This window comes from Chelmon rostratus, chromosome 19, assembly GCF_017976325.1.
Source record: "Chelmon rostratus isolate fCheRos1 chromosome 19, fCheRos1.pri, whole genome shotgun sequence".
In the NCBI taxonomy this organism is placed as follows: domain Eukaryota; kingdom Metazoa; phylum Chordata; class Actinopteri; order Chaetodontiformes; family Chaetodontidae; genus Chelmon; species Chelmon rostratus.
The window spans coordinates 2,024,235-2,050,684 of NC_055676.1; the positions used below are offsets into that span (position 1 = coordinate 2,024,235).

Genomic DNA, 26,450 nt, shown 5'->3' on the forward strand with positions numbered 1-26,450 from the left:
TAGGCTTTGTTCAGACTGCAGGCAAATGTGATTTGACTGTGGTCAAACAGGTTCTGTAGGCTGTTAACATCAGGATTAGAAAGGTGGTCATGACAGTGGATGGATTGAACAGAGCCATGTTCATCTAAAGCACAGCTCGCTGTCATTAATATTACTGTCTGTAATGATTTGAGAACTACTCAGTCACTGCAGAGTGTTTCCATTTATTACTGGCTGCTATTGCAAAGTGGCTGTGCTCTTTGATTCTCACTCATGGACTTATGGTTTACTCTATTTTCATGTCCTGCTGTTTGTTTTGCTTTAAACCTGAGTGAGTGTCTCAGGTTTGATATGCACCATGAAACAGAGGAGCTGAATGAAATGGGATCACCGGGACAATAAGCAGGGCTGTACATAGTTTATTGCAAGATCGGTAACATACAGACTATAAATAATCTTAACAAAACAGCATATACACACACACAGAGTACCTGGTACATACTGTATCTGCACACTAATACAGTGACTGATCCTTTCAACAGACCAGGAAACCTTTGGTGGGTAGAGGGAATAACTTAGTCGTACTTTTTGGTGTCTGTTTCTGTTTACTGTAACTTTTACCTGGTAAACCTGCAATGAAATCATATTTGCATAATTTATTGTTTTTTGATTTAGTAAAATTGAGTAAATTCTGTAAACATTTCAAAGCTTTTATGTAATTCACAATATCCAGATTCCATAGATGTGGTGGAAAACCTTGGAGCTGGTAGCATTGGAAAATAGCTCAGAAAGTCAGTCAGGACATGGTTGGTCTGCCTTGGCATAAAGACAGGAAGCGGGGAAAACGGCTAGTATGGGTCTGTCCAGGGGTTAAAAATACACCAACCAGCACCTCTGAAGCTCACTGATAAACCAGCTGTGTTCGTACCCAAACAGCAGAGCTGTAACTGTAAAAAAGACTTCCTCTGCTTGGGCTTTTTCTTGGTGCAACATAACAACAAGTTTGGTCAGTCAGTCTGGTTATTCCCCCCTCTTAATGCTCAGCTAAGCCAACCACATCCTGACTCCAACTTACTAACCAAAGACCACCAGACAAGTGCAAAATTTTGACCTGTTCTTTAAAAAAACTCACTCAGTTACAGTGTCCCATCATGGTCTCATGCTAGGGAGAAATTGTCTTTTTGAAACATGGATACATTTCTAAGCATAAAAAGGATAACTGTAAAGTTAGTGAGATCTTCAAAAATGTCACATTGATTCTGATTCCCATCAATGGCTGATCAGGATGCAGCGACGGGTCCGTTTCTGCAGCATCAGTGGAGACAAAGACAGTTGTCCGTGCAACCTCATATCTCACTTATGTTACTATTAAGACTTAGTCAAGCACTGTAGAATCATTATATACACACATGCAATTTAGTTCAAGAATCATGCATAGTGTATTCAGTGATACAGGCAGCTGTGCAGTCCACAGTCCTGTTGTATGGACTCCAGAAAAGATGAACTGATGAAGGTTTTTTGGCATGTTGAACTTTTCTGTTCACTTATTAAGTCAGAAGGCCTTCAACCTTTTTAACTAACTATTTCAAATCCAAATAGAATGACCCCGGCAGATTAGGCAGATATACTGAAACACTCTAGAAAACCGTATCAAAATAAATAACCAGATGTCTCTCCTGTAGAATTGATCCCAATATATGTTGTATATACATAATATATATGCACTAGCACCAATAATTCCTTTGTTACTATTTTGCATTAATATGTAATTAATGCAATATGGATTTAATTCTGCACATAAAGTAAAACATAAGTAAAACTGTACCTGAAGGAGTAAGAAAGTACAACAGAATTCGTCTTGGATCCTGTTGTGTCACTGTATGATGGATACCTTAGCAATATACAGTAAGGCAACAAACAGAAAAAAGTGAAGACTGAGACTCAGATCAATGCCTGTTGATGCCTGTTTTTGTGATATACAGTGAAAATTAAATCCCTTTTGTGGAAATGTTTGTCCTCTAAAATCTGTTCAGGTTTGACTGAAGTGTTAATGGAAGGTGTTTGCATTGGGTCGTATCATCATGGTCACTTTCTTCAGAGAATAAGCTCCCCCTTTGAACTCGGCCCAGTAGACCCCGTCCTGGTAACGGCTGCGGTAATGCCCACCACGGTACCAGACACCGTTCAGGTTGGAGTGAGCACAGGCGTTATACCACCAACCTCCCTTCTGGTAGTGGGCGCAGTTACCTGGAGACACAAGAGATTAAATCAGACCAGCTGGGATACAAGCAATCTGCTCTTCTGCTTGTTGAAGAAATCGGGTCAGGGCTGATCATTTGTGAGGCCAACAATAAACTACACTGCTGTTTTCATTAAATTCCTGTAAACCTGGTCTGAAACAGTAAAGCTTCGTGCCACCCGCCACCCCCTCTGCGGGTGAGTCTGCGCTGTCTGCAGCACGTAATGTGCACGTGCTTGCACAAGTCACAGTCTTGTCTCTGTGGGAGTTGTCATTGCTGTGCAACACTGTAGTGGGTGCTGTGGACAAATCCACGGCAGCACCAGGGAGGACTGCCGGAGAAAAGGAAACAAGGAAAACCACACATGACTTTTCGCACTGAGCCATGTGCGCTCGGAGAGGCCACAGACTGCAGTGTTTCAGATGTTGAGAGGCCTGCGCCAGATCCCATGTGCCGGCCTCAATTACGCAATTGTAGAGGTTTGAGGGTGCTTGTTTGTGGAGGCCAGTGCAAGAAGCATGAACTGGGCCTTACATCATTAACGCGATACTTCTGTTATATGATTCCTGCTGCAGAGCTGAGGTCACCGCTGTTAGTTTTGTTGTGTCTAATTAGGCATCAATGCTGGAAGGAAACTACATCCTCTCTGCTCAGAGTTGTAGTTGTTTTGAATGACAATACATTTATAGTATCAAGTAGAGAGGCTGAGTATATTGCAGTTTATTCATATTTACCGATAACAAATGTATAATATTGTGGTGTTTGCAGAGTTGCTGACTTAAGCCAACTAATTGTGTTAAAATCAGTCAAGGAGCAGAGGTTATCCATGCACGTGTGCTTAGCTGACTCATGGGCAAACCATTCAGACCTTTGAAATTAGCCAGACATCATCTGGACGGCTTGCTTGCCAAATCTAAATCTCTGATTGCATCCAAAAGTTTACTTTCTGCGTGCATGTCTTCAATCACAGAGACAGAACATGGACTTTTGGACTCGTTTTGACTGAGCAAACATTGAATATGGTTTTTCCACTTGCTTAATTGCTGCTGTGATCTTCTAAAAGTAGCGAAAGCCATTTTGTTCTACACAATCAAAAATAACAAATATAGAATAATAAATGTTGTTTTTCATATACAGAACTGCAAGTTTATAACACACATCAGTACTTAGTGTCCTTTGGGATCCTGGGCAAAGTTAAGACAACTGTTATCTGCTGAACTGAGACTGCTGCATCTTGTCGGTGTAGCTACTATAAGCTGTCTGAACGACATCTTAAGGGAAACAAGTCGTCATTGTGGGTAGATAACTAATCCCTGAATACAGGCAGTAAAGATTTACTCACTGTGTGCAATGTGTTAGTAGTTTTTGTAAGTGAAAGCCCAGCAACAGTTATGATTGTCTTCTCTTGCACTACGTTCCACTCACCTGCGTAGACGTCATGGTCTCTGTCCAGTGTGGTAAACTGCTTGCTGTTGTGCCAGGTAAGAGAGTCTCCAGCGTTGCCGTGGTACTGACCCACTCGCAGTCTGTAGAAGTCGGCCTCAGACTCAACACGGAAGCTGGCGTACTCTGCGAAGGTCTTGCGTCCAGTCCAGTCTTCCAGGGTCACCAGCAGCTTGTAGTTGCCCTGGTTGGTCAGCCAGTAGATGTTCTCTAGTCCTAACCAGTATTCACCATCAATGTTTCCAAACCCTTGCTGTAGGAGAAGAAAGACATTGAATGAGGCAGGAAAACTACACTCTCGCTGTTGCTAACACATGATTGAAGAGGAAACGCTACAGCAGTTCTCTTGTTTGAAAGTAGCTGTTTTTCCTCCCCGTGGATACAGACGTGGACTCCAGCAACAAACCACCTATGGTTTCCAAGCATCTGTGAAAGACTGCCATGATGTCAGAGTGAGAGGCCAAGAGCAGTGGCATAATGACAGGACGTGTTTAAGATCCCCTCCAGCAGAGCTCACTGTATTTCTGAATCTCTTGCTTCAATTACACGACACATGGATCCAATCAGGATGGAGCTGTCGTCCAAATGTGAGCATATAATTGGCTTGAAGTGCCTTGTTGACTCATTGAGTGTGGGTTGGGGAGTGACAGGGTTGGGGGACAACTTGGAAGTACTCCATTGTGCTTTGGTCTTGAGTACTGAGAAATTATGCAGATTGGGATGTCCTCACTTTTGGCCACAAGATGTTAATCATTGCCAACTAAGTGTTTCACCCTGTGCAGCCGTATTTTCATAATGTCGGGTTCCACCGGTAGTCCCCAGGAAACACAGCATGGCTATGAAGAGCTTGGATCATCGCACTGGCTGCACACTGAGAGCATGTTTAATTTATCTGAATTGATTTCAGCACTGCTGTTGTGATCTCACACATTTGATTTTGTTGAGTTTTCCTTACGATTACTCACACATTACACAATGAGATGGATTGGCCAAACAGTTTGTTTTGTTGAAGATAGATTTCAGCTGAAGGGGCTAAATGATGGTTTAATTACTTCATTGCAGATATAACTTGATTAGACCTTTTTATATCACCACCAGCATTCATAATGTCACTGTTTAGGACAGTGTCTGTGTTACCAAACCCCTCCCCTACGTGCTTTAACCAGGCGCATTCCCGTAGCCACTGTCATGGTAATTCTGATTCGGACAACTAGCTGGGACTGACGAGAGTTGCTTTCCACAAAGGACGATGCTCAACCAGCCTCCACACTACTGTAAGTAGTAGACTATCTCAAATGACTCTTAATATCAACCCAAAGCAAGATGTAGTCACTCAATGCTCCATTGGAATAACAAGAATTACCGCGTTTTGATAGCAAGTTTTTCAGTGCCAGATATCGATTTTGCTGAGAAAATGAGCACAAAAATGTTGACTGCAGTGTTTTTGTAGCTTGACCCATACTGCGCACTTAACGTCACGATTTTGTTTGACTGTAAGTGTTCCCTTACGGCTTGAGAAAACTCTCCTACTTCTTAAAACTAAAACAACTATTTTAAAAGCCTCCTGGATTGGCTGTAAAATGCATCGTCACAAAGTTCAAAACCGACTTATGAGAAGAGATACAAGTTTCTCACAGGACAGCAAGGCTACAAAGATAATGATGCATCGCTTCAAAGGAAACAGTATATGAAGTATTTGAAATCGAGGCTGCGTGGCGATCAGTCACAGTTCATCTTCAGCTGTTTTCATGTCTCCTTCATAGATTAAATGAATGAATGAACTCATGTTCTTCTCCTAATGTTTTCTTCTACTCTCCCCTCCACCTCAATGCCAAACCATGCTGTAGTTACCTTTACTTTTACTTTTACTCAAAACTATGGTATTACTCCATATAAAATTATGCCAATTTCACTCTACTCTCGGTCGTTTTTGTCATGGACATTTGTAAAAGATGCCATGTATCCTGTGTTTTTTGTAGATGCTGGGCTCTGAGGAAAACGTAAAGTGATCCACCTGTTTTTGCAACAGCAACAACAGTGTTTCCACTTGGAAACAGTCGGGGGATTGAAAAGATGTCTATTTCCACTCAAGTACAGTTTTAAATGCAGGCCTTTTTCTTGTAGAGTATTTTCACAGTGTGGTATTAGTACTGAAGTTAAGGAACTGAATACCCCCTCCACCACTGCTACTTGTGACTCGGAAAGAAAGGTAGCAGGTCTTTTACAAAATGCTCCAAGTGTGACGTGGGTGGAGGAACTTCGCGGCTGTTGGCTCATGGTCTGACCCTTTGTTAAGGATTTCTTGTGATCCTTCACTTCATTTCAGATCCGTTGCAGATGTGGCAGATGTTTGGACTTGTCTTTTCAGATGCAGCGGCCGCAATTTACATAACAATGTGAGATCTTATCCATTTCAGTCTGTGCTGATTTGTCCAGAAAAACTGGCCAGTTGCACGAGCTGTGCTTGGTTCCATAAAACACAGTGCACGTTCACGGTCATTGGTTGCTAGCGGATACGTTCAGTTCACTGCTAACCATAAACACGAGTATGTTCAATGAGCGTGCTCTTTTATTGCAACCCTGCAGTATGGCTCTATGTATGGTGTCGGTCAGTCTGTCAACCCACCACTTGAGTTCAGATTAGAATATCTTAATAACTATCAGATGGATTTCCAGAAAATTATTTACGGCCATTCATAGTTCCTGTTGGAAGAATCCCTATGACTCTGGTGATCCCCCAAACTTTTCCTCTAGCACCTACAGCACATTTTTTTCAATTTGAAATATCTTGACTACTTAGATTGAAATTTGCTGCTGGTCTCGAGGTACCCAGAGGATGTCTTGTCTTGCCTCTTGCCTTTGGTGATCCCCTGCCACCTGCAGGTCAAAGTTTTCACCTGTGAAATATCTAAAATATTTAATGAATTGGCACATGGTTTTGTACAATCATTCATAGATCTCAGACGATGTATAGTCTTGACTTTGTTGAGCCTCCGACCCTTCCTCTGCCACACCATGAGGTGACATGTGTGGTACTGAGTAGGGGTGGCTGACATGACCTAAAATGAATATCCATATTTTTTACTTTTTGGATGGTTAGCGTATTATATCATGGTATTAACTGAGAACTATGCATTCTCAACATTTGCAAAAACCCCAATGTATATTACGTATAGGTACAGTAGTCAAAAGGCAGATGTGAATTCATTTTCTCCCCAGCTGGGAATTCTTCTTTGTTGCTGAAGACTTTGACAAATCTTGAGCCCGCAGAGTTCGAACCACATATGTATCTGGAGCCATCCGTCTCCATGGTTTGATGGGCACTATGTGCTTTGGAATGTGTAGCATGATTGACCTAGAAATTTCGATCCATCTCTTGCTGCATTGCGTAGTTTTTGGACATGCTCCACTGTTGCTGCTGGACCCACTTGTGCTCATTCTGACCGGGGTTGCCTCTTTATATTCTTGGACGTTTGTGTTTTTTAATTGATGGGACAGGTTGCTTGTGTTTCCCCTTTTGCTGTCACAACACGGCAGCAAACCTTGATTTATGTTGAAGTTTGCTCCTTGTTGGATAGTGTGAAACTGAACCAGTTCCAAATAGGTGAGGCATGTTTTTGGAAGAGTTTCCTGTCTTTGGTCTCGGTCTCCCCATCTGGTTCTGACACCCCATTCATGACATGTTTTCAGACAATAGGCCACAGGCCTGACCTTTCACCACCCTAATGGGTTTTATTTGCCCATTATCTCTTTATTGAGCCGTAATTTAATGGCCAATTGATTTGATACAGCTGACATTAAGTTTCTTTTCTATTTGCAACAAGATATATAGTGTATAAGGAAAGTATTTAGACCACAACTGAAGTTTTTAAGAAAATAAATGCCTTATGTTTTAAAAAATGAGTGTTTTATCACAGTGATGACAGTATTGCAAAGCCCATGTTGTGGCACAGTATAACACTGGTGTTGATATGACACCAGGGTAACACTGGTGTTGATATGACACCAGGGTACAGCCCACCCCTAGTTTGAGTGAAATGTCTGCATCCAACAGCTGTTGGATGGATTGATATGAAGTTTGGTTCAGACATTCAAGTTCCCCTCAGAATGAATTGTGATTACTCTGACTCTTATCTCTGACTGTTTGTCTGGTGCCACCCTAAGGTCAAAACTGTGCTAACATGGCATGCTAAACTAAAATGGTGAACGTGGTTAACATTAGGCTAACATCTGAATGCTACTATTGTCTTTGTGTGCATGTAGTGTTTAGTTTAAAGCACCACTGTGCCTACATGCAGCCCCACAGAGCTGCTAGCATGGCTGTGGCCTCTTAGAATGATTCTGGGCCTGTAATTCCTACAGTTTAACACCCATTTTAAGCAATGGATGCTGACATCTTTGCATCGAAACTCAGATCCTCATTTTTACCTTGTATGTCTCCCAGTTCCTAAAGAAGTTGACAGAGCCATCCTGACGTCTCTGAATGACAGTCCATCCACCAGGGTCGTGTCTCTGGTTACACCAAACCTGCATGAGCTGGTTGCCCTTGTCTGGTTTCAGGAGGTACATGCCGCTGGTGGTGTATCCGTCCTCCAGAGCCTCTAGACAGTCTTTAAAAGGGCCTGCAGGAGAGACTGAGTGCTGACTAACAAAACTGTGTACAGCATATTGATCTACAAGAGCTTTCATGAGTGCCATTCATTTTCACCAACATGCTGTCATCATCATTGTTGTAATTCTAAAAACCTGTGTTAGAAACAGACAACATCAAATAACATTTTTAAATATATGGACAAAGGGCTCCTGGACAAAGTGAAGTCACTCTTGACCATGTGTTATGTCAGCCAGATATGACAAATGCTTTCCAGTCTCCGTCATACTGTGAAAATATTACTGTGAACAAACGTGCACTGTATGATCCTCTATGTCTCTCAGCAGCATGTACCTCCTGTAACTGTGTTTCCATGTAGTGTCTTCTGTGGTTACCAAGAAATTACGGAAGCTCTGAGAGGCAATTGAGAAAAAAAATCTGGACAGTCTGATCTAAACAAACTCTCTCTCTTATGACTTAAGAACAGGCAACAAACATGTTTTGCCAGGTTAATCTTTCTAAGTTCCTTATTTTTTTTCCATCTGTAAAACAAGTGGGAAAAAACGTTTTGCCTGGTGAAAAGTAAGTTTTTTCCAGAATAATTTCTCAGTTCCTTTTTTTTTTCATCTGTTAGAATGGGGAAAAACTTTTGTCAGGATCATTATCAAGATACTTGTTATAAAAGCTGTAAAAACAGGTGAAAAACATATTTGGAAGGTGAGAAGTTTTGTTATTGCAATACTTATTTTGGCCACAAGAGGCCGAAGTGCACTGCACTTAGGAGAAGAGGGCTTTCACAGATGTAAAAAAAAAAATAACGAAGAAAATTATCATGACAAAGCGCTGGCCAAACCTTTTTTTCACCTGTTTTCACAGCTGGAAAAAAATAACGTTGAACAATTATCCTGGCTGAACTTTTTTCCCCCAACTGTTTCACGGATTGAAAAAAAAACCCCAAAGATTATCCTGGCTAAATGTATTTTCCCACCTGTTCTTATGTCATGAATACAGGAGAGAAAACTGTTTAGATCAGAATGGATCACCAGAATGAATGTATCTGTTTTGTCTCGTTTGCCTCTCATTGCCTCCTTAATTTTTTGGTAGCCACAAAAGACACATGGAAACAGAGAGACAACATATTTAAATTATTTTATACTACAACCCCAATTCCTAGAAAGTTAGGAGGCTGCCTTCCTTATTGGGACAAAACGCAAATCCCCATCATGTAAATCATTAAAGTTTAGGGTGAAGACTTAGGTTAGGGTAAAGTTAGATCTAAATTAAGGTTAAGGTAAGGGTTAGGGTTAGACAAGCAGTGCTTATGCTTATAGCTGTAGTAAGTGAAAAGAATATAAGTCTATATATTATCCCCAGAAGTGATAGAAACACCATGGTAGTTAATATGGTTTAATGTGTGATGCAAATAAATGCAGATTTTTAAGTAACACCACTATTTAGACTAAATTTCCAACAGAAGATACACAGATGTTTGATATATTGGTATTGGCATTAAAGCTTACAGAAGTCTTTCACACCCCAGGTGAAAATCACCAGACTCCCTTAAAATATCTAGCAGGCTCATTTAGCCCTTGAATGTGTGAGCATTTTATACTGAGGTTTTTTTTTTGTTTGTTTTTTGTTTTTTTGTTTTTTTGACAACCAAATGATTGTTTGATAACTGCAAATTCAAGTCTTTTATTTTGAAAAAGTCCATCCTCAATCAGTTTAGTGCTGTTGAAAAATATTATTTGTTGATGATGATGATGATGAAGTTCTTATTTATTTCTTATTTTCTGTATTAATTAGTTAATCAGTTGGTCTATAAAATTTCAGAAACCAGTGAAATATCACAGTCACAGTTTCTTTAAGGCCAGAGTGACCTGTTCAAATGTATTGTTTTATTATCCTTAATAACATATTCAGCTCACTATCAGAACATTTACTGGCTTAAATCTGTCAGTGTTCAGGATTTCTTCTTGAAAACTTAGTCAGATAATTGTTCATTATGAAAATAGTTGCTAATCAGTTTTCTGTTGATTGGATAGATTGATTAATTATGACCAACCCTTTCAGCTCTATATTATTTACTTCCTCAGTTTGAAGAAATTTAAAACATGTCACAAGGGATTAGGCCTGGTGACTTGTCTGAAGTTGAATAAGTTGTTGTTATTGTTGTTACCATATGTTTTCCTCCTCTCAACTATTTCTGCTGCTCTGTTGTGCAAAGCTTCAAATGCATTACAGATAAGTATTATATATAGTATTATACGCATTTATTTTGAAGTCAACATGATGTCATCTCAGGTACTGCCAAGGGGCACGTCAGAGTGACTGAGGACTTTCTATAAGGATGTTACAGGGACTTTGACCCAAGTTGCTGCTGCAGTGTGTATCAAAAAGGCCTCTGTGATCTTCTGTATACTTGTGATGTATACAGTCACTGTATACAGTGATGTTTATCCATAGAGAAGAGATGTGTCACCCAGCTTTGTGAAGAACTGGACAATGTGTGGACTGTGTCCCTGACAATAATCGACCTCACAGGAAGCTATGGAAGCGTCAGTGTGGTCATGACTTACCAGACGGCCCGTTTGTGAAACTGTATGCAGCGCTTGGCATTGTGGGCAGTGGAGGCGGTAATGCTTTGGAGTTTTGGTCATTCTGTATCTCATTGGTCATGGGGTTGCTGGCGTGACGGGTGAAGGTAGGTGGATGGTAGGGTCTATAGCCTCCAGGAGACACTGCAGGCCTCTGCAGAGGAGGTTGAGGGATCACAGGAGGCTGTGGACGGACAGGACGGCTCCTCTCCTGCACCACGCTGTACGAATATCCTCCCCGCTTACAGCGCTCCTCCAGCTGCACCAGGAGAGCACTCTGGTTGCTTGCGAGGGCTGACAGATGCTGGTACTTGTGTTCCAGGTCACGGTAGCGTGCAGCTAGCCTCCCCATCTCATTTGTGTGGTTGAGCACGCGGGTCTCCATCTGTGATACCTCAAGAGCATTGTCTCTTTTGCGGATAATCTCATGCAGCAGCTGCATGTAGAGCTGTGTGACTCTGGAGTTCATGTTGCGGCTCTCTTTGCGTAGCAGCTTGACTTCATTGACCACACCCCCGTCTACCTCAACCAACAGCTGCAGTGCTTCGATCTGCCGTCGCTGCTTCTGCAGTTCGCTGTTGAGCAGCTCCAGCTCCTGCTTGTTGACCCGATTCTCCAGCAGGGCGTCAGGCTCCTTGGAGTTCACACAGATGGCGCCGTTGTTTTTCTGCTGAGGGACGATGAAGGTATAGGAGCACTTGTCTGTTTGGACAGCGCTGTGGTCGACCATGGCACGTTTTTGCCGTTTTGGCGCGTAGATAAACTCTCTGTCTAGGATCTCATCACTGTTCCCCATTTCCTGAGTGTCTCCCTGGATAGAGGGTCCAGAGAGCACCAGGAGCACCAGCAAGACCACCACAGGGAGAATCATAGCACGGTCCTGCTGCACCCAAACCAAGATGATATCTGGAACAGAGGGGGAGATATCAATAAAGGTCCATTCTCTCACATCATTCAGTGAAGTGATCCTGGCATATTGAAATATTTTGTAGTTGTTTGGTTGTCATCCCAAATATCTTATTTTGCATATTGCATTACTAATGTACCCTCTCACAATCATCATTCTTCCCCTGGGGAAGGGCGGCCATATTGGTACAGGGAGGCCATTAATGCATGCACTAAGTCTGTCAAGGCAGGAGGTCTGTCCATCATTCAAATAATCACAAGTCACTGAATTTAAAGCAGATTTTCAACTGTTTGGTTTTGTTACAAACGCCAGACATGTATTTGTGAAACAGGATACTTGGGGGTTTCATGCCAAAATACTTAATGTTATGTAGGTAGTAACAATAGTAGTTCTATCATATGAGGTTTAGATCAAGTTACCAAATAAAAAGAAATTATTCTTTTGTTTATAATTTTGGAAATTAATAAAGGACAACAAACACTGAAGTTAAAAGATGTAGCGCTTCTCTGACCGGCTCCACGATTGTGTTTTTAATTACATTCCTGGTGAAATATTCACATTTTGATCATTTCCATTTCACACCACACAGTATGTACAAAAAATATTCACTATATCCAGTGTGTCAACAGGGTTGTGCAGAGCTGCAGTGTAACAGATGTTCTAATAGAATAATCTTACAGGTTTGTACAAGTGATATAAATTGGGGACTTGGGGTTGCATGTTTACACAAGAGAAATGAACAATAAAAATCGTTAGTTAGGAAAATTCATTGATACACCACAGAGGGGAAGAAAAATATCCCAACATATCTAGTGAAGGTTTGGATGGTGCCCTGTATGCAACATTAATGTTCTTTGCCAGTCACAGGCCTGTTAAAGTGGTGAACTGCACCACTTGCGGTTGTTTTTAGAAATGGGAACAGATGTTTTATACTCGTGCTACAATTTTGTGGCTACAAAGCTTTCAGCCTCTGTAGCACCAGTTCTATGTGCAGAAAAGTTAAGGTCCAGCCCTGCTGCTGTGACTGGAAACAAGGCTGAAGAAAACAGACTTTGTGGCCAGTAAAACCAGAACAACTCTTGATATACATATTTCTGTCACTTTTCATGTGAACAACCAAGTGCAAGAGAGACTGTCTAAAATGTGCGCCATTATCCCCATATTTAAATGATTTTTGCATCGCCTCTGTCTCTGTGACGGCAGGTTTTTTCTTTCCTGTGTAGCTGTTCAAAACAACTATGACACTTTTGGCGTCCAGCGTGGTCGGACAGCCCGTCTAATGCGGTACCTCTTTTGTAGCACAGCCCCGCCTTAGCCTGTATGCCACCGACAGTGCTCCTTGTCTCAGATTCTGTAGCTGCGTGGAATCTACTGGAGGGATGAACGGCAGTCTTTTGAACGATATTCCCTCATTCCGTGTTTTGATTATGATCAGGTCAAAAGCATCTTCATCTTCATGTTTCTCCACTCATTTCTGAAAGTTTTTACTTTTAGTTTGTGAACTCTCTGCACAGTATAAGCTTTGGTTTCTGAGCCGAAGGTCAATTTTTGACCTCCACATGGCTTCATGTAAGTGTGCCAATGTCCAGCTGAAATCTAGTTTTTCTGGATTGCATGCTATTTTGATAAGTGTCAAAATTAATTGCTCTGTATTACTGTTTGTAAGCTATTGGAGAAAGAAATTAACAGTAGACACCCACAAAGTTAATCCCATACAGTGAAAATGTTGGTCGGTTTTACTAAAATATATGACTTTGAAGGCTAGCTCAAGCAAATTTGTTTCCAGTCTTGGCTCAAACCTCGTGTGTTTTCATGTCGATTCTCTTGGTCTTGGGCTAAAATGCTATCACAGCATTGGAATGTTCAATAACAGAAAAGACAAAGGGGAATCTCCCCTGACAATATGAGTGCTTTTGTTGGAGATGGTAGCTGCTACATCATAACATGTTCTGCCAGCTCCTGCCTCAGCCAGGCCAGATCAGCCAATTTTAGTGCACTTCATCCATTTTCCCATCGTACACCAGGCTCTGTAAATGTCTAGCTGAGGGTTTTTCATGTTGAAGGACTGTAAGTGAAATTCATTGCTCTGGGGCTGGGTACTGAACTTTGATCCTTCTGTGGCACTGACCCATTGCTTTTATATAATCGAGTATCAAAAAACGGCTTGTCTTTCATACCAAATTTGTATACTTAAGGAGTAAATATCATCAGCGTCAGTGAGTCACTAATGCTGGTGATTGGCTGTCTTACGTTAAATGACGTAGTTTTAACACTTTTTGATCTTACCGCCACATGTTCACATGGTTCAGTTTGCTCTCAAGAGTTCCAAACAAATCTGTGCTGTCAACCTGTTTATATGCATTACTTTGTCCTGCTTCTGTGGTCGTAATTACTCCCGTCCTCGTCTCGTGATATCTTATTTAAGACATTCACATAAACATACACAACAAGTGAAGATCAATGTTGGTCATTAGTACAAAATAAACCATTTTATTCTCCATATTATTCAACATTTTATTCTATAATATATGCAGGGAGGAGGCAGGTAACTTTTTCCTTGAATGGACGGTCTTCAGAGAAAGTCACTGGACCTCCTACAGAAGAGAAAGATGGCAGAAAGCAGGTCATGAAAGACAGACCAGTGTTCATTACAGTCTTCCACCTCAACAGTAGGAAGAAAAGGAGATGTGGACGCCTGACAAGGTGCAGCTGTACAATCTAATGTAATCCACAAGTTCAGCTTTCATGTTGCCTGTAACGTTCAGGGTTCTTTACGCTGTCATAGAGGTGTTCATTCAATGATGTTTAAGCACCGAGGTCGTAGGTGGTGGTGCTGGTGGTGGTGTTGTACTGAGCTTCAATATATTCAGAGCTGTTTCTAATACTCCTGTCTCAAAACATGAGAAACCCCTCTCAGTATAATGTAGTTCAGTACAACAACACCTTTAACTTTGACCTCAGTGATAAACTTATAGAATTAACACATTTCTGACTCTGTCAACAAAAACTGAACATTATAAACTTTAGAAAAGTAGAATTCTGATGCTGTTTACACGTCTGACGCCTCCTCAAACAGAGAGAAGAAAGTGTGATCTTGAGATTGTTTAAAGTAAGAGTTGCTAACTTTATTAACAAATCTAATAACTGAAGATGAACCTCCAACACCAATAACTGCAGCTGATTTGAGGTAAATTTGGGCCAACTGACATGTGGTTATGATAGCTACTGAAATGTTGCTCACATTAACTAACTGCAATCAGTATCCAACCAGCTACTATCTTACAACAAGCAGTAACTAAAGCTGGTGACATAAAATACTGAATAGATGAATGAGAGGTCAGTGAATTAGTTAAAATGCCAAAAAATGCGTAATTTCATCAACGTACCAGCAAGCGTCGTTGGGAAACACTGAAAAAGAGCAGGGTGCTGGATCTGCTTAGCGTCTCATACTGTTGTTGGCCCACCAAAGCGTCGCTTCTCCATTTTCCAGTTCCAGCAGACGTCCATGACGGCGCTGCTGTCTCACCCTCATCAGTGCTGTTATCCCGCGAGGCTGAGCGCACTGTTTTTTCACCACCATCTGCACTGATAACTAAGTACACTTTGTGCTGCCTGTTAGCTAGCTGGGGCAGCTAATCTGTTCACCATGTTGTCCGCTGGTGCATCCTCCCCTCCGTACCTATGGGATGGATAACCCGGAGCCAAGGTGGAGAGCGTGTCTGAGAGCTAACATGATGTTGCTTACAGACCGACAGGTAAAAGGACAGAAATGTCCTGAAGTTGACACTGTGGATGAGCGTCACACCCGGGCTAGCTGCTCTTTAGCATAGAGGAAGTAAGTGTGTGTGTAATGTAATATCCTTTTTGGTAAAATAAATGCTATAAAATTTGCATCAGAATCATTCAGGAAGTGGTTCGGACGACAAGGTATTGGGACGGGTATCGGAACTTTTTAAACAATCCCCAGCCCTTCATTCAAGTGGACCATAAGTGAGTTCAGCATGTGAGCAGGACTTCATTTATTTGGTGTGTTCAGATTTCTGGCATGTGACCTCATGGTTGTTGCTCTCGGCCCATGATTGGTGGAATGAATGGTTGAGGCTGCTATCTGTTTCTGTCTAAAAGATTATTTCATCTGCAGGACTTTTCCTGGAGCCGAGAACTTTTTAAAGGTACAATACGCACCACTTACCACTGTGTGAACATAACTTTAAAAGCTGGACCTTCCCCGACTTTCTTGGTCGCCTGTAACAGCCCATGGACGGTTTTTCCAGTGAAATCCAAAGGATGTGATTTTGGAAGGACATGCTCCTGAGTGCCAACAGCATGCAGTTAACGTTGGCCAAGAGATGGAGTCCACCAACATCAGCAAACGTGTCATTGCTAACAGGGATTTTCTGAAAGTGGCCTGACTGAAGCTACACATTAGGTTTGATAAAATGTTTTATCTGTCTGATTTCCCTGATTTTCACAGCTCCTCAGAAGCTGTGAAAATGAGTTTTTCATTTTTTTTTCCATCATTTGTTCAGACATTAGCCATATTTCTGCTGGTGAGCCTTGGTTAGACTTTCTGAAGCTGTATTTTAATGCAGTACTCTCCAAAGTGGACACAGACAGCAACATAGACAGCAGATGCACACATGGTTCTGTTTATTCCACTTTAGTGCTGTTGTCTGACATGTTCACACATATGCAGTCATAAATGTTGGGCTGCATGTGGACAAGAGCTCACACAAATACGTATAAGTAGGCACAATTTTTCAGCTTCAACTATTCATATGCAGAGAGAATAACAGCTGCTGCTGATGTGTGAGCGTAGACAACATATATGGAAAACAGAGAAAGCATGTGAAGCGCTGTGGCTTTGTGTTGTCCTTTAGACACACAGCTTGTTTTGAGTGCGTCTTCAAATTAATTCTGTTTCTGATCTTTGGTTGGACAGTGTTCCCTCTGCCATTTAACAAATTCAACTTGTGTGACATTTACATCATAAAGTTCTGGAAATGGAAACAGGATGAACATGACAGGAAGCTCTTACTCCTGAAAGACATTATTGTATGAGGTGTCAACTACATTGAAGCTATTCCAGGCCTCTCTGTGTTCTCATGCATCAGAGAGGTTGCAGTTTTCCATAAGCTGCTGTGCTGTAAATGCATTAGACCAGTGCTAGAATTTAACCTCTGCCTTCCTGAAAGTGTACCTGTAGCTCACATAACAATATTACATGTTCCACTGGTTGAGCTCTGCAGACTGGAGAATGTTTCACCTTATTGATATCCTGATTAGCCGTAGACAGAATTTCAGAGTACTGATCATGTTTGGACCAGATGTCTGGAAATGATGCAGTTCTGTTCTGTATATCGGTTCAGTTATACCGGCGAGTGCAAAGACACATACATTTTTTAGACTGAATTGCCATAAAACATTCTGAAGGGAAAGATGTGATTGATTACTTCAGACCTGCATCATTTTGAGAGTCCATTGTGATGCTGCTCTGAGCAGCTACTGGAGATTTACTGATCCTGCTGCAGGATGTGACTTATAAAAGCTGCGAAGTACACAAATACACATGCATACACAACTCTTTGCAAGGAATGGAAAGAGGTGATTATTTATCTGTGTGGCTTCAAACGCTGAGGGCTTCTCCTCACACACTAACAATGCTGTTGTCTCAGTTGGTGCACTGAACTTTAACTCCTACATTTCCTCAACAATGGATCGGAGAAGCAAACACGCTCAGTCCAGCAGCTCAGCTTAGCTACTTGCTTCAGCTGTCTCTTTTCTCACTGAACAGCACTTTTCTCCTGTAGAAACAAGCCTTGAACTGGAAAAAATACATATGTTGATTTTATACTTTTGTTGATTCAACATTTAACATTAATGCTGATACATTCTTTCCCAAGTTTTGTTAATAATGAAATATTGTTTAATGCTGAAAGGCCTACTGCCTCTGCAGTAGCTACAGCAATGTTAATATGCAACAGTGCATAGAAAATACCACTTCTACTAAATAGACTTGTTTTCATGCTGTATAACTTCATTTGAAATAATGTTACATTTTTAACATTTACTTGTTAGTTATTTAATTTGCTCATGTCAAATATGAAAATATGATTGATTGAATCTTTATGTGAATTTAGCTGTGTGGCCTTTGGGCCTGTGCGCCCTCTATTGGCCAGTTGTCACTGCTTGCAGGATAATTTGAGCATGTTGTAGCAGCAGTTTTTTTCATCCTGATATGCTGGATCAGAATCAGTGCTGATTTTGACCTTAGTAAACTAAAACTAAAGTCACACTCTTACTGAATCCTGAGAAGCAACAAATGTGGGACATACTGTCACAAAATCATCAGGATTAGTAGAAGCTGTTGTTGTCTCCTATTGAAGTTTGCAAAGTGTCTGAAATGAACATGTTTTTACTTTGAGGTTGTGAATGCACTGACTTATACAATGGAAAGTATAAAGATGTGATGCTGAAGTGGAACTTTCTTTCAGAAAGTTAAACAGAAGGAAGGAATCACTGGTTAGTAGAAGATTTGCTGATTCCTGCACTAAATTTCCGAAGGTAATTCCATTTGTCTACCATGCGGTATAAACCTTAGTCCATGTACGCAGTCTACGACGCAAAAAGAGACTTTAGAGGAATGATTTCATATTTTCAATAAATGTTGTGTTGTGTTGTATTAAAGTGCAGTGATTTGAAGAGAGCTGCAGTATTTATTCTGCCACTGTGCTCTAATGAAGATGAATCGCTCATTTCCTGCTCTCGATTAAAATGACATAAAGTAATTCAGCCTGGCCCCAGAGCAACCGAACAGGAAGACATCACAGTTGAACACGCAATTACACAACTCCTCGACTTCATTTTTGTCTTAATGTCTTGCAAATGCTGAAAGTCAATTTGTCAGTAAAGCCCACGTCACAGTGTGTTCGAGCTCACATGTGTACCATTACTCACTGCAGATGGACGGGAATCACTATCATTTCAACAAAGAGCTGCAGTCTGTGTGTTTGTGTGTGTGCATGTGGTTATCAGTGGTCATTACATGGTTGGATGTCTCAGCGGCCAACAAGCCATGCAAACGCCTTTGTCTGTTCATACACACACACACACACACACTGCAGGTCTCTGTGGAAATGATAGCAATTCCTGTCCATAGCTACAGTGTGACAGGGCATCTGTCAGATCTCCAGTCACTAGAAAATGCAGCACAGACCCCATAAAATCAGTCCAGACGTAGATCACCATCTGTCAGACCAACAAAAGGTGTCAGCAGACACATATACGACAGCCCTCAGTGGTAGACGTCAGGAAAATTCAGCAGCTACAAAAGTGATAAATGAATTTGTCACGCATGCTTTGTCCCTCCTTGTCTCCCACTTCCCTCTTTCTATCTTTGTCGCTGAGTCTGTTTCTGGCACTCATTCAGTCATTCTCACCCACACACATGCTCACACAGCGGGAACAGTTGCCGGTGGCTGCGACTTGTCTGCGCTGCGAGCGCATGTCAGCGTCTGGACACAAAGACGTGACCGGCCTGTGGAGCTCTTTAAACCACAGGGGGAGAGAGGAACGAGACACCCGGCTCTCCTCATGTCGGCTGCCTGGTGAACAACTGAAATAACTGGTCAGATTATCTTCAGGCCCTGTGTCTACCTGAAGGAAACGGATTGTCGCAGGAGTGGTCCTCCTTTCATTAGTCTCTGACTAATATCTTCCTGCTCTCCCTCAGCATGCTGCTTGATGGTTCAGTGGGTACTCAAAAGGTTTATTCAATCTCTGATTTGTGATGTATTGCACTTCAAGCAGATGTGAGATCATCAGCTTGTTCCTGTCTGTAGCACAGTTTGATTCTTTACACCCAATTACACTGTCTGTGTTTCCTTTCAGAAAAAGTGGCCATTGACATCATCATGACAACACATGAGTGCCGTTGGTTTTTAGTTTAGGAAATAGACACGGGATAGTATCCTCCTATTATAACATGAAAGATCCCTTAACGGAGTATTATAGGTCTAGCAGCACTATGAAGCAGTTTTTATGTGTAGGTTTTGTTTGTCTGCAAATGAACGCGCACGCTCACACAAGTGAGGCAATATACAACCATGATTCTAAAAAAGCTGGGACGCTGTGTAAAACAGAAATAAAACAGAATGTGATCATTTACAAATCCTTTTTGACAAATACTTGACTGAAAATAGTACAGCGGCAATATATTTAATGTTTCAGCTCATCAGCTTCATTGATTTTTATAAATATCTGCTGATTCTGAAGCTGATGCAGCAACATGTTTCAAACAAGTTGAAACAGGAGCAACTAAAGACTGGGAAAGCTGTGGAACGCTCCAAAAAAGCCTGTTTGAACATTCCACAGGTAAACAGGTTGATTGGTAACAGGTGATAGCATCATGATTGGGTATGAAAGGAGCATCCGAGGCTCAGTCGATCACAAGCGAGGATGGAGGAGGTTCAACACTTGGATGGAGGATGTTGCTACTTGGGATCGGTAACACTTCGTAAAACTGTTGTTAGTAAGCACAGTTTGTTTGAAAATGATTGCATTTTATTGTTGTTTTACACAGTGTCCCAGCTTTTTTGGACTGGTTTTACAGTCCTGCCAGTAGTTGCACTGATATACAGGTGGAGGTGGTAATGTGGCAGGAAACGCAGCAACAAAGGCGAAGAAGAAGTCTGCTGGTAAGGACACATTTTTCAGACATCAAGGATACGCCCAGTGTGTTCTGGTGATTAACACTGAATGTAAACATACCTTTTGTATGTGTACGAGAAAAGTCCTTGCACTATACCTCGAGTTGATTTTTTGACCACTTGAAAACAAACTGAAAACCTCAAACCTTTGCATACTTAAAATCGTTCTTGCAAACCCGTCAGCAAACAATTGCCTATTTGATTGATTGACCAGACTGTGTTCAAATGTGAGGTTAAAATTGAAGAGCTAAATTGTTCATTAGTTGTTCCGACATAGACCTTGCTGAGTCAGCTGATCTGAATTTCCGATGATTGAAATTAAGTTTATGCAACTTTTTTGAAAGAGTAGGCCTGATTTAAATAAAGGTATGTAAGTCTAACAATTGAAGTATGCCCTGCAATAAGTATTGTTCAGAAAAAAAGGAACAGTAGTAATAAATGGTAATAGATCATATATAGTCATATTAATCATATGAAATCACAAGGAAAGAGTTTGAGGGAGTGTTTAAAGTGGTTTGTATTGTTAATGAGTCAAATGTATCAAAAAAACACAAAACAAGCCAAATTCTTTTAACGTAAATTATATGCACGCAGGCAAGTATGCAAATCAGATAACACTGTGCCCAAAAAATCAGTTTCTTCTGACTGTAAATGAGGTCTGAGGTTTTGAAGGTGATAAGTGGTTTAAGCTGGCCTGACTTGCAACTTACTGATGACACTGACTTAATGATAAAAGATGGGTTGACTAACTTGATGAGACTTGCAGTATAAAACTCTGAAAACAGAGGAACCGTCCTGACCTGCAGCTCCCTGTTCCACATCAGCGTAACCGGCTGCACAGAAACACCTGCTGCACTTTTACAAATCCGATTTCAGTGGAGCTTTTCTACTCTTGACTATAGATGAGAAGACCAGTGAAATAGTCACTTATGAGAGGACACTGACTCTGAGTTGAATGCATTAAGCCCCACTGACACACTGGTATGTCAGTCCGAGCAGCCATGCTGTGCAACAAAACTTTGTTGAAACCCAGATAAGTATAGCCTGAAGTTGACTCGTTGAAGTTTCCAATGAAGTCTGTGACTTCAATGAAGTGTGAAAAAGCATCATGCACAAGATGTACAATATTTCAAGCTAGAATAATAAGTCTTAGGTTAAATATTTTGCTCTATAGTATAGTAGTCTTATAGTTAGTATATCTCAAAAATGGAGTTGGAATACACAATATATACCATTCTGTCAGAGTGGATTAAGTGTATTTTAACATCCTTAATGTGACTTACAGGGACTCAAAGGAAAGGAAAACTGTGTGTTCAGGGTTAAACACTCAGTGAATGATGGTGCAGTGGGCACAGAGTGCAATCAGCATTTAAAATGAAAAGGTCAGCCTTGATAATTGCTCCACTCACCGCTCGTCTCTGCTTCCTTCTATCTCTTGGCTTTCTGGCACGTTTCCCTCCAAGTCCTCACCAGGCAGAGTCAGTCCACATTTCCCCTGTGTTTGTCCGTTATTCTATCAGTGGGACTTCTTCACATTATTTCCTTTACCTGCTGTCAGAATCAATTCTCTGTAAAGAGCAGAAAGAAAATGTTCCAGCTGTGATGATGTCTCTGCAGAGGAGGATTGTTTCAACAGTCCCTCAGTGTCCAATCAAGCTGCAGCAGCAAACAGCCGAAGCCCTCCTTCATCTGCAGCATAGGATTTGTCCACCTTTGTCAAGGGCTGAGTCCTAAACTGAGAGCTCATGCCTGTTCCTCAGATAGACTCTGTTTCTCTTCCTCCCAGAGACTCAGCCTCCTTCTGTCCTCCTGCCATTACAAGTGGGACACTTATTGTTGCTTGAAGTAATTAAGCTGTGAGGCACAGCGACGCCCCTTTCCCCTCCCCTCCCAACAGGGAGACCATGGAGGCATTAGATGGAGGCTCCCAGTCCCCCCACCTAAACCCTTGTCCCCTGCAGCCCCCCTGCATCTCTCAGCCCTGCAGTGCTCCTTTTTTCCATTGCTGTCCTCCAGCCAGCCCAGGACTCCCTCTGTGGAGGAGCCTGGGAGAGCTGACCGGTCGGACATGTCAGCAGCTGCCTGTGCTGCAGTGAGGTCACAGGTTTGGAGCATGTGGACCTTGACCTATTCTTATTGAAGGAAGTTACGGGAACGAGAGATGTTTAGCTGAAGTTATTCCTGCTTGTTTTTCCCCCTGGATCAGGGGGGAACAGAAAGATCTTCCGAACTTCGATCCAGCTCCTGTAACCCCGAATGTAAGGGTCTCACATCGACTCTTTAAGCTGAGAAGTTTATCTGTGAAACCGGCTAGAGACTGTCCAGCCAGACAGTTGCCAAAAGGAGAGGTGGAAGAGTTTGGATACAGTTTGTTATGTTGTCATAGTAATTACTGGTTACATAACACCTGACAGACACTTTCAACAAATATTCAGTGACTCATTGTATTTGTTTTTAACTGCACGTGATACTCACAAACTCAGAATGGGCTCCTATGATAGGCTCTTATCCATGGGGTAAAAAACTGCCCTTTGTCTCAGAGAGGTTAGATGTGTGAGGAAGATAGTTACCCTTTGAGACATTTGGAAAAACTCCTCTCTGTGGAAAGCGTTGATTGAGTCATGTTGTTTTTTCAGATTTTTTTTTACAGCTAAATTTTCAGATGGTTTCACACCAGTCTTGTAGATTCAAATGAGCTGTTTTCTAATCAGAGTGGCATGTCTGTTTGTGGAGTAACAGCAACTGGACAAGTTCACAGTAGTTCACATCATATTTGACAAAAACAACAAAGAAACTTAAAGACTGCAGTGCAAAAACAACATTATCTCCAATTGAAATCCCTAAAGGAAATATGATACTAATTAAAGTGCCATCATGCAAAGTTGAAGCATGCCCCAGAGCACATTCAGGTGCAGCAGAGCATGAACCCAGAACCATGGCGCTTCTTTTCTTTGTTTTGCTTCTTCCTGGATGTGTGTTTTATCAAAGAGACAGTCTTGGGACTTCTTGTAATAGCTTTTGTACACCATGCGATCTCGTGTCTTTTCCCCTCTGTGCTTCATAAAGGAGGACATGCCCTAGCCTGAGACTGCTCTCCAGTCTCTGTCTGCTTTGTTCATGCACACTCTCTGCTCTGATTGGCCTAATGATGACCCACAGTGGAGCTGAATCTGCTAGGAAGCAGGTAGTCCGGAAAAAGCAGTGGGCTGTGAACTGTTTCCTGCTGCAACCCAACAATAAATGACTGTGTTAGCTCTTGTTGACCATTAAAACCATTAAATTACTCAACTTACAGCTACTTCATGAAGCTTTAACTGTTCTGATGATGCATTTCACATTTCTGAAGCGTGAGTGGAGATGGCCTCCATGACTGAACATACTAAGGAAAGATCATCACCATATTATTATTATTGTTATTGTTAGTATTATCAGTGATCAGAAGTGATCTAAAACCACAGAGTAGATCACTTGGAAACAAATGTGTAAAATAAAATAATAATCTGTAAATCAGATGAACCAATTGGAACAGACAAAGCAACCTATTGCATGGAGTTTTACACCATTTGATAGACTGATTGTCTCGGAAACATTAGAACTGTGAAGAAGATGCAAAACAAAGGTGTCAAAAGATTTTTTGAAAGTTAAGCATGTGTCGATGTACGTATGAGTGATATAGTACATGTAGCTTAACCTATTTTTGAGTAACAGATGAGCAAAAGAATGCACTGAGGGATATCAATAAATATAAAAGAAAACATTAGCGTAATTTTTGTGCAGCAGCAATTCTGTCCAGTCACAGATTTCCCAAATTATCGCATGAAGATTTGTTTTCATCTTTGTTAAAGGAGCTTCATCGATTGTGAGCACCAGTGCTGTGGCCTGACGAACAGCTGACCACCAGTGCTGTGTGCTGGCAGAGTGACGGCGTCTGAATGGTATTGGTAGACGCCTTGTGACGGGGCTTTTCTGTGAGTCAGAGAAGCAGGGAGACAGGAAGCAAAGCTGCGCAGCGCTGCAGACGGAGCACAGCTGAAACACATTACACCTTACACTTGTGTGTATCACGATGACATCATCGGCAAATATTTGTTAAGCATTTTATGTTGTGGTTATGCTCATGTAATATTTAGGCTGGAGCTGCCAGCACAGCTGATATCATGGACAGCCAGTATATCTCGTGGGATTTGGGTGTAGCATGGAGAAAAATGCAACACACAGTGGAAGGGTTTCCAGCCTGCAGTTGGGAAAGAAGTAGTTCCTGCAGTTTCAATCTGTTCTCTTGTTTTGTATGTGAAAGCCCAATTTTAGTAGAGTTTCCTTTGTCTTCTTGATGTCTTTGATAGAATTACAGTTGTTTTGTCCTGTCAGCATCATATCTCAACAACTAGAGATAAAGGAAGCAATGTTTTCATTGCCTTGTTTACTCCATTCAACACTTGTTATTATGAGGTGTAATGAATTTTGCGATCATAGGCCAGTGAGCCAGCAGCGAGGCTTCGGACTTGTTGTCTCGTGTCTTTCATCATTACAGGCACTGCTGAGCTTTGAAATACTGCCAAACGCTGCCTGAGGTGCTGCCCAATATTTCCACAACTGGTTTCCATCTTACCCCGACCCTCGTCGGTTGAGCCTTTACAGTTTTATATGTTGGCAGTGAGGCAGTCTGCACACATCTTGTAAACTTGGTGTGTAATCGTTAATGATGAAGCCTCCCCCTGCTTTTTTCCCTGCTTCATTTCAACTTCTCTTCTTTAAATATTTAAAGATGAAATCATTATTTTCCACATGATATTGGTGAGATGTCATGTTTCTCATGTCGTTTGAGGACATTGTTGTGTGTAGATAGCTGTCCAGCTAGCTGAATGAAAATGTCTTCAAACTGGTAACATCTTTGACTGTTTGTTATTTGCTGACGTGATGAAATTGCATGGGTAGCATGGGATGATGTCGATTTTGCAAAATGAAAATATCTTCATGCGGACTGGCCTGAACGAGGGATCCATTGTGTGTAACACTTTTGTGTTTTGAACCAATGTTTTAGGCTGGAAAGGCATCGCGCTGGAACCACCAGATAGACTGAAAGTCCAACCAAAGGAAATATATAAAGCTTCAAGGTTCATTTGAACACAGCAAGTTCTTGCCTTGTTTGCATAAACTTTTTTTTTTGTTTTGTTTTTTTTAACCTGAAACAGCCAATGGTCTGTACAGTGTTGCCAGGTGCTGAAAACCAGCAAACTGGGTGGAAGGATTCTACAGCTGTAATCATGCAGAATTATTATATTTCAGGAAAAAAGTTCACCAAATTGCTCAGACTACAAGCAAGTGTTAACTACGCAGGCTACAGGGCACAGGACGCGCTGTGCATCCCAGCATCTACGCCGGCAGGTTACAGCTGTACGATTAAAACACTGTGAACAAAACCATTTAAAGGTCCCATATTATGCTAACTTTCAGGGTCATGCTTTTAGTTTGGGTGTCTTACTAAAAATGTTCATTCTCCATTCACCCTCTGTCTGAAACAATCCATTTTTGCTCCTGTCTCTTTCACCCCTCCCCCTCCAGAAATGCCCAGTCTGCTCTGATTGGTCAGCTCCCACTGGCCTGAGCAGGCACCGTCCACAGTGTTTCTGCTGGTGTTTTTGAAACCACGGCTGTGCTGGGGGATGGCTGAGTATGGTGACGAAAACTCCTGACGGCACACTTTCTGAATAACTGAACAGAAGTAATGAAAGACGTGTGACAGGATCAGTTTTCCATAGATGACTGTCAAAATGAAAGATCAATGCAGTATATGGTACAAAGTTATTGTTCACCTGGGGTGTGGAGGGTGGCTGTATTTGTGTGTGTGCTTGTGTCACAGCTCAGAGTCTGATGTCTCATGAGGAATTCTACTTGTCTCTGTACATTCATGGATTGAGTAATGGAGGTTCAGGACTAGTGGATGGTTTCTGCTTAAACGGAAACATCTTCAGATTGCATGGACAT

At 41.6% G+C, this 26,450-nt stretch overlaps 2 protein-coding genes across 3 annotated transcripts in view; one reads left to right on the forward strand and one right to left on the reverse strand.

The window, feature by feature from the left end:
- The window catches only part of LOC121622656 (ras-specific guanine nucleotide-releasing factor RalGPS1-like), a 99,776-nt gene that overhangs the window by 27,760 nt on the left and 45,566 nt on the right, over window positions 1-26,450 (forward strand). The window lies entirely within an intron of this gene.
- Window positions 389-22,237, reverse strand: LOC121622657 (angiopoietin-related protein 2-like). Its single transcript, XM_041959522.1, has 5 exons — window positions 21,875-22,237; window positions 10,833-11,756; window positions 8,091-8,284; window positions 3,645-3,915; window positions 389-2,226 (listed from the first exon to the last, which is right to left on the reverse strand). Exons 2-5 carry the CDS (start codon window positions 11,719-11,721, stop codon window positions 2,027-2,029), a joined length of 1,554 nt encoding a protein of 517 aa, XP_041815456.1. The 5' UTR covers window positions 11,722-11,756; window positions 21,875-22,237; the 3' UTR covers window positions 389-2,026.

Excerpts from the sequence above, each read along its gene's own strand:
- LOC121622657 (XM_041959522.1), bottom strand. The coding sequence starts at position 11,721 with ATGATTCTCCCTGTGGTGGTCTTGCTGGTGCTCCTGGTGCTCTCTGGA. Across the intron at positions 8,285-10,832 it reads TTTCACAAACGGGCCGTCTG|GCCCTTTTAAAGACTGTCTA; the intron begins GTAAGTCATGAC and ends TCTCTCCTGCAG. Across the intron at positions 3,916-8,090 it reads GGAACTGGGAGACATACAAG|CAAGGGTTTGGAAACATTGA; the intron begins GTAAAAATGAGG and ends CTTCTCCTACAG.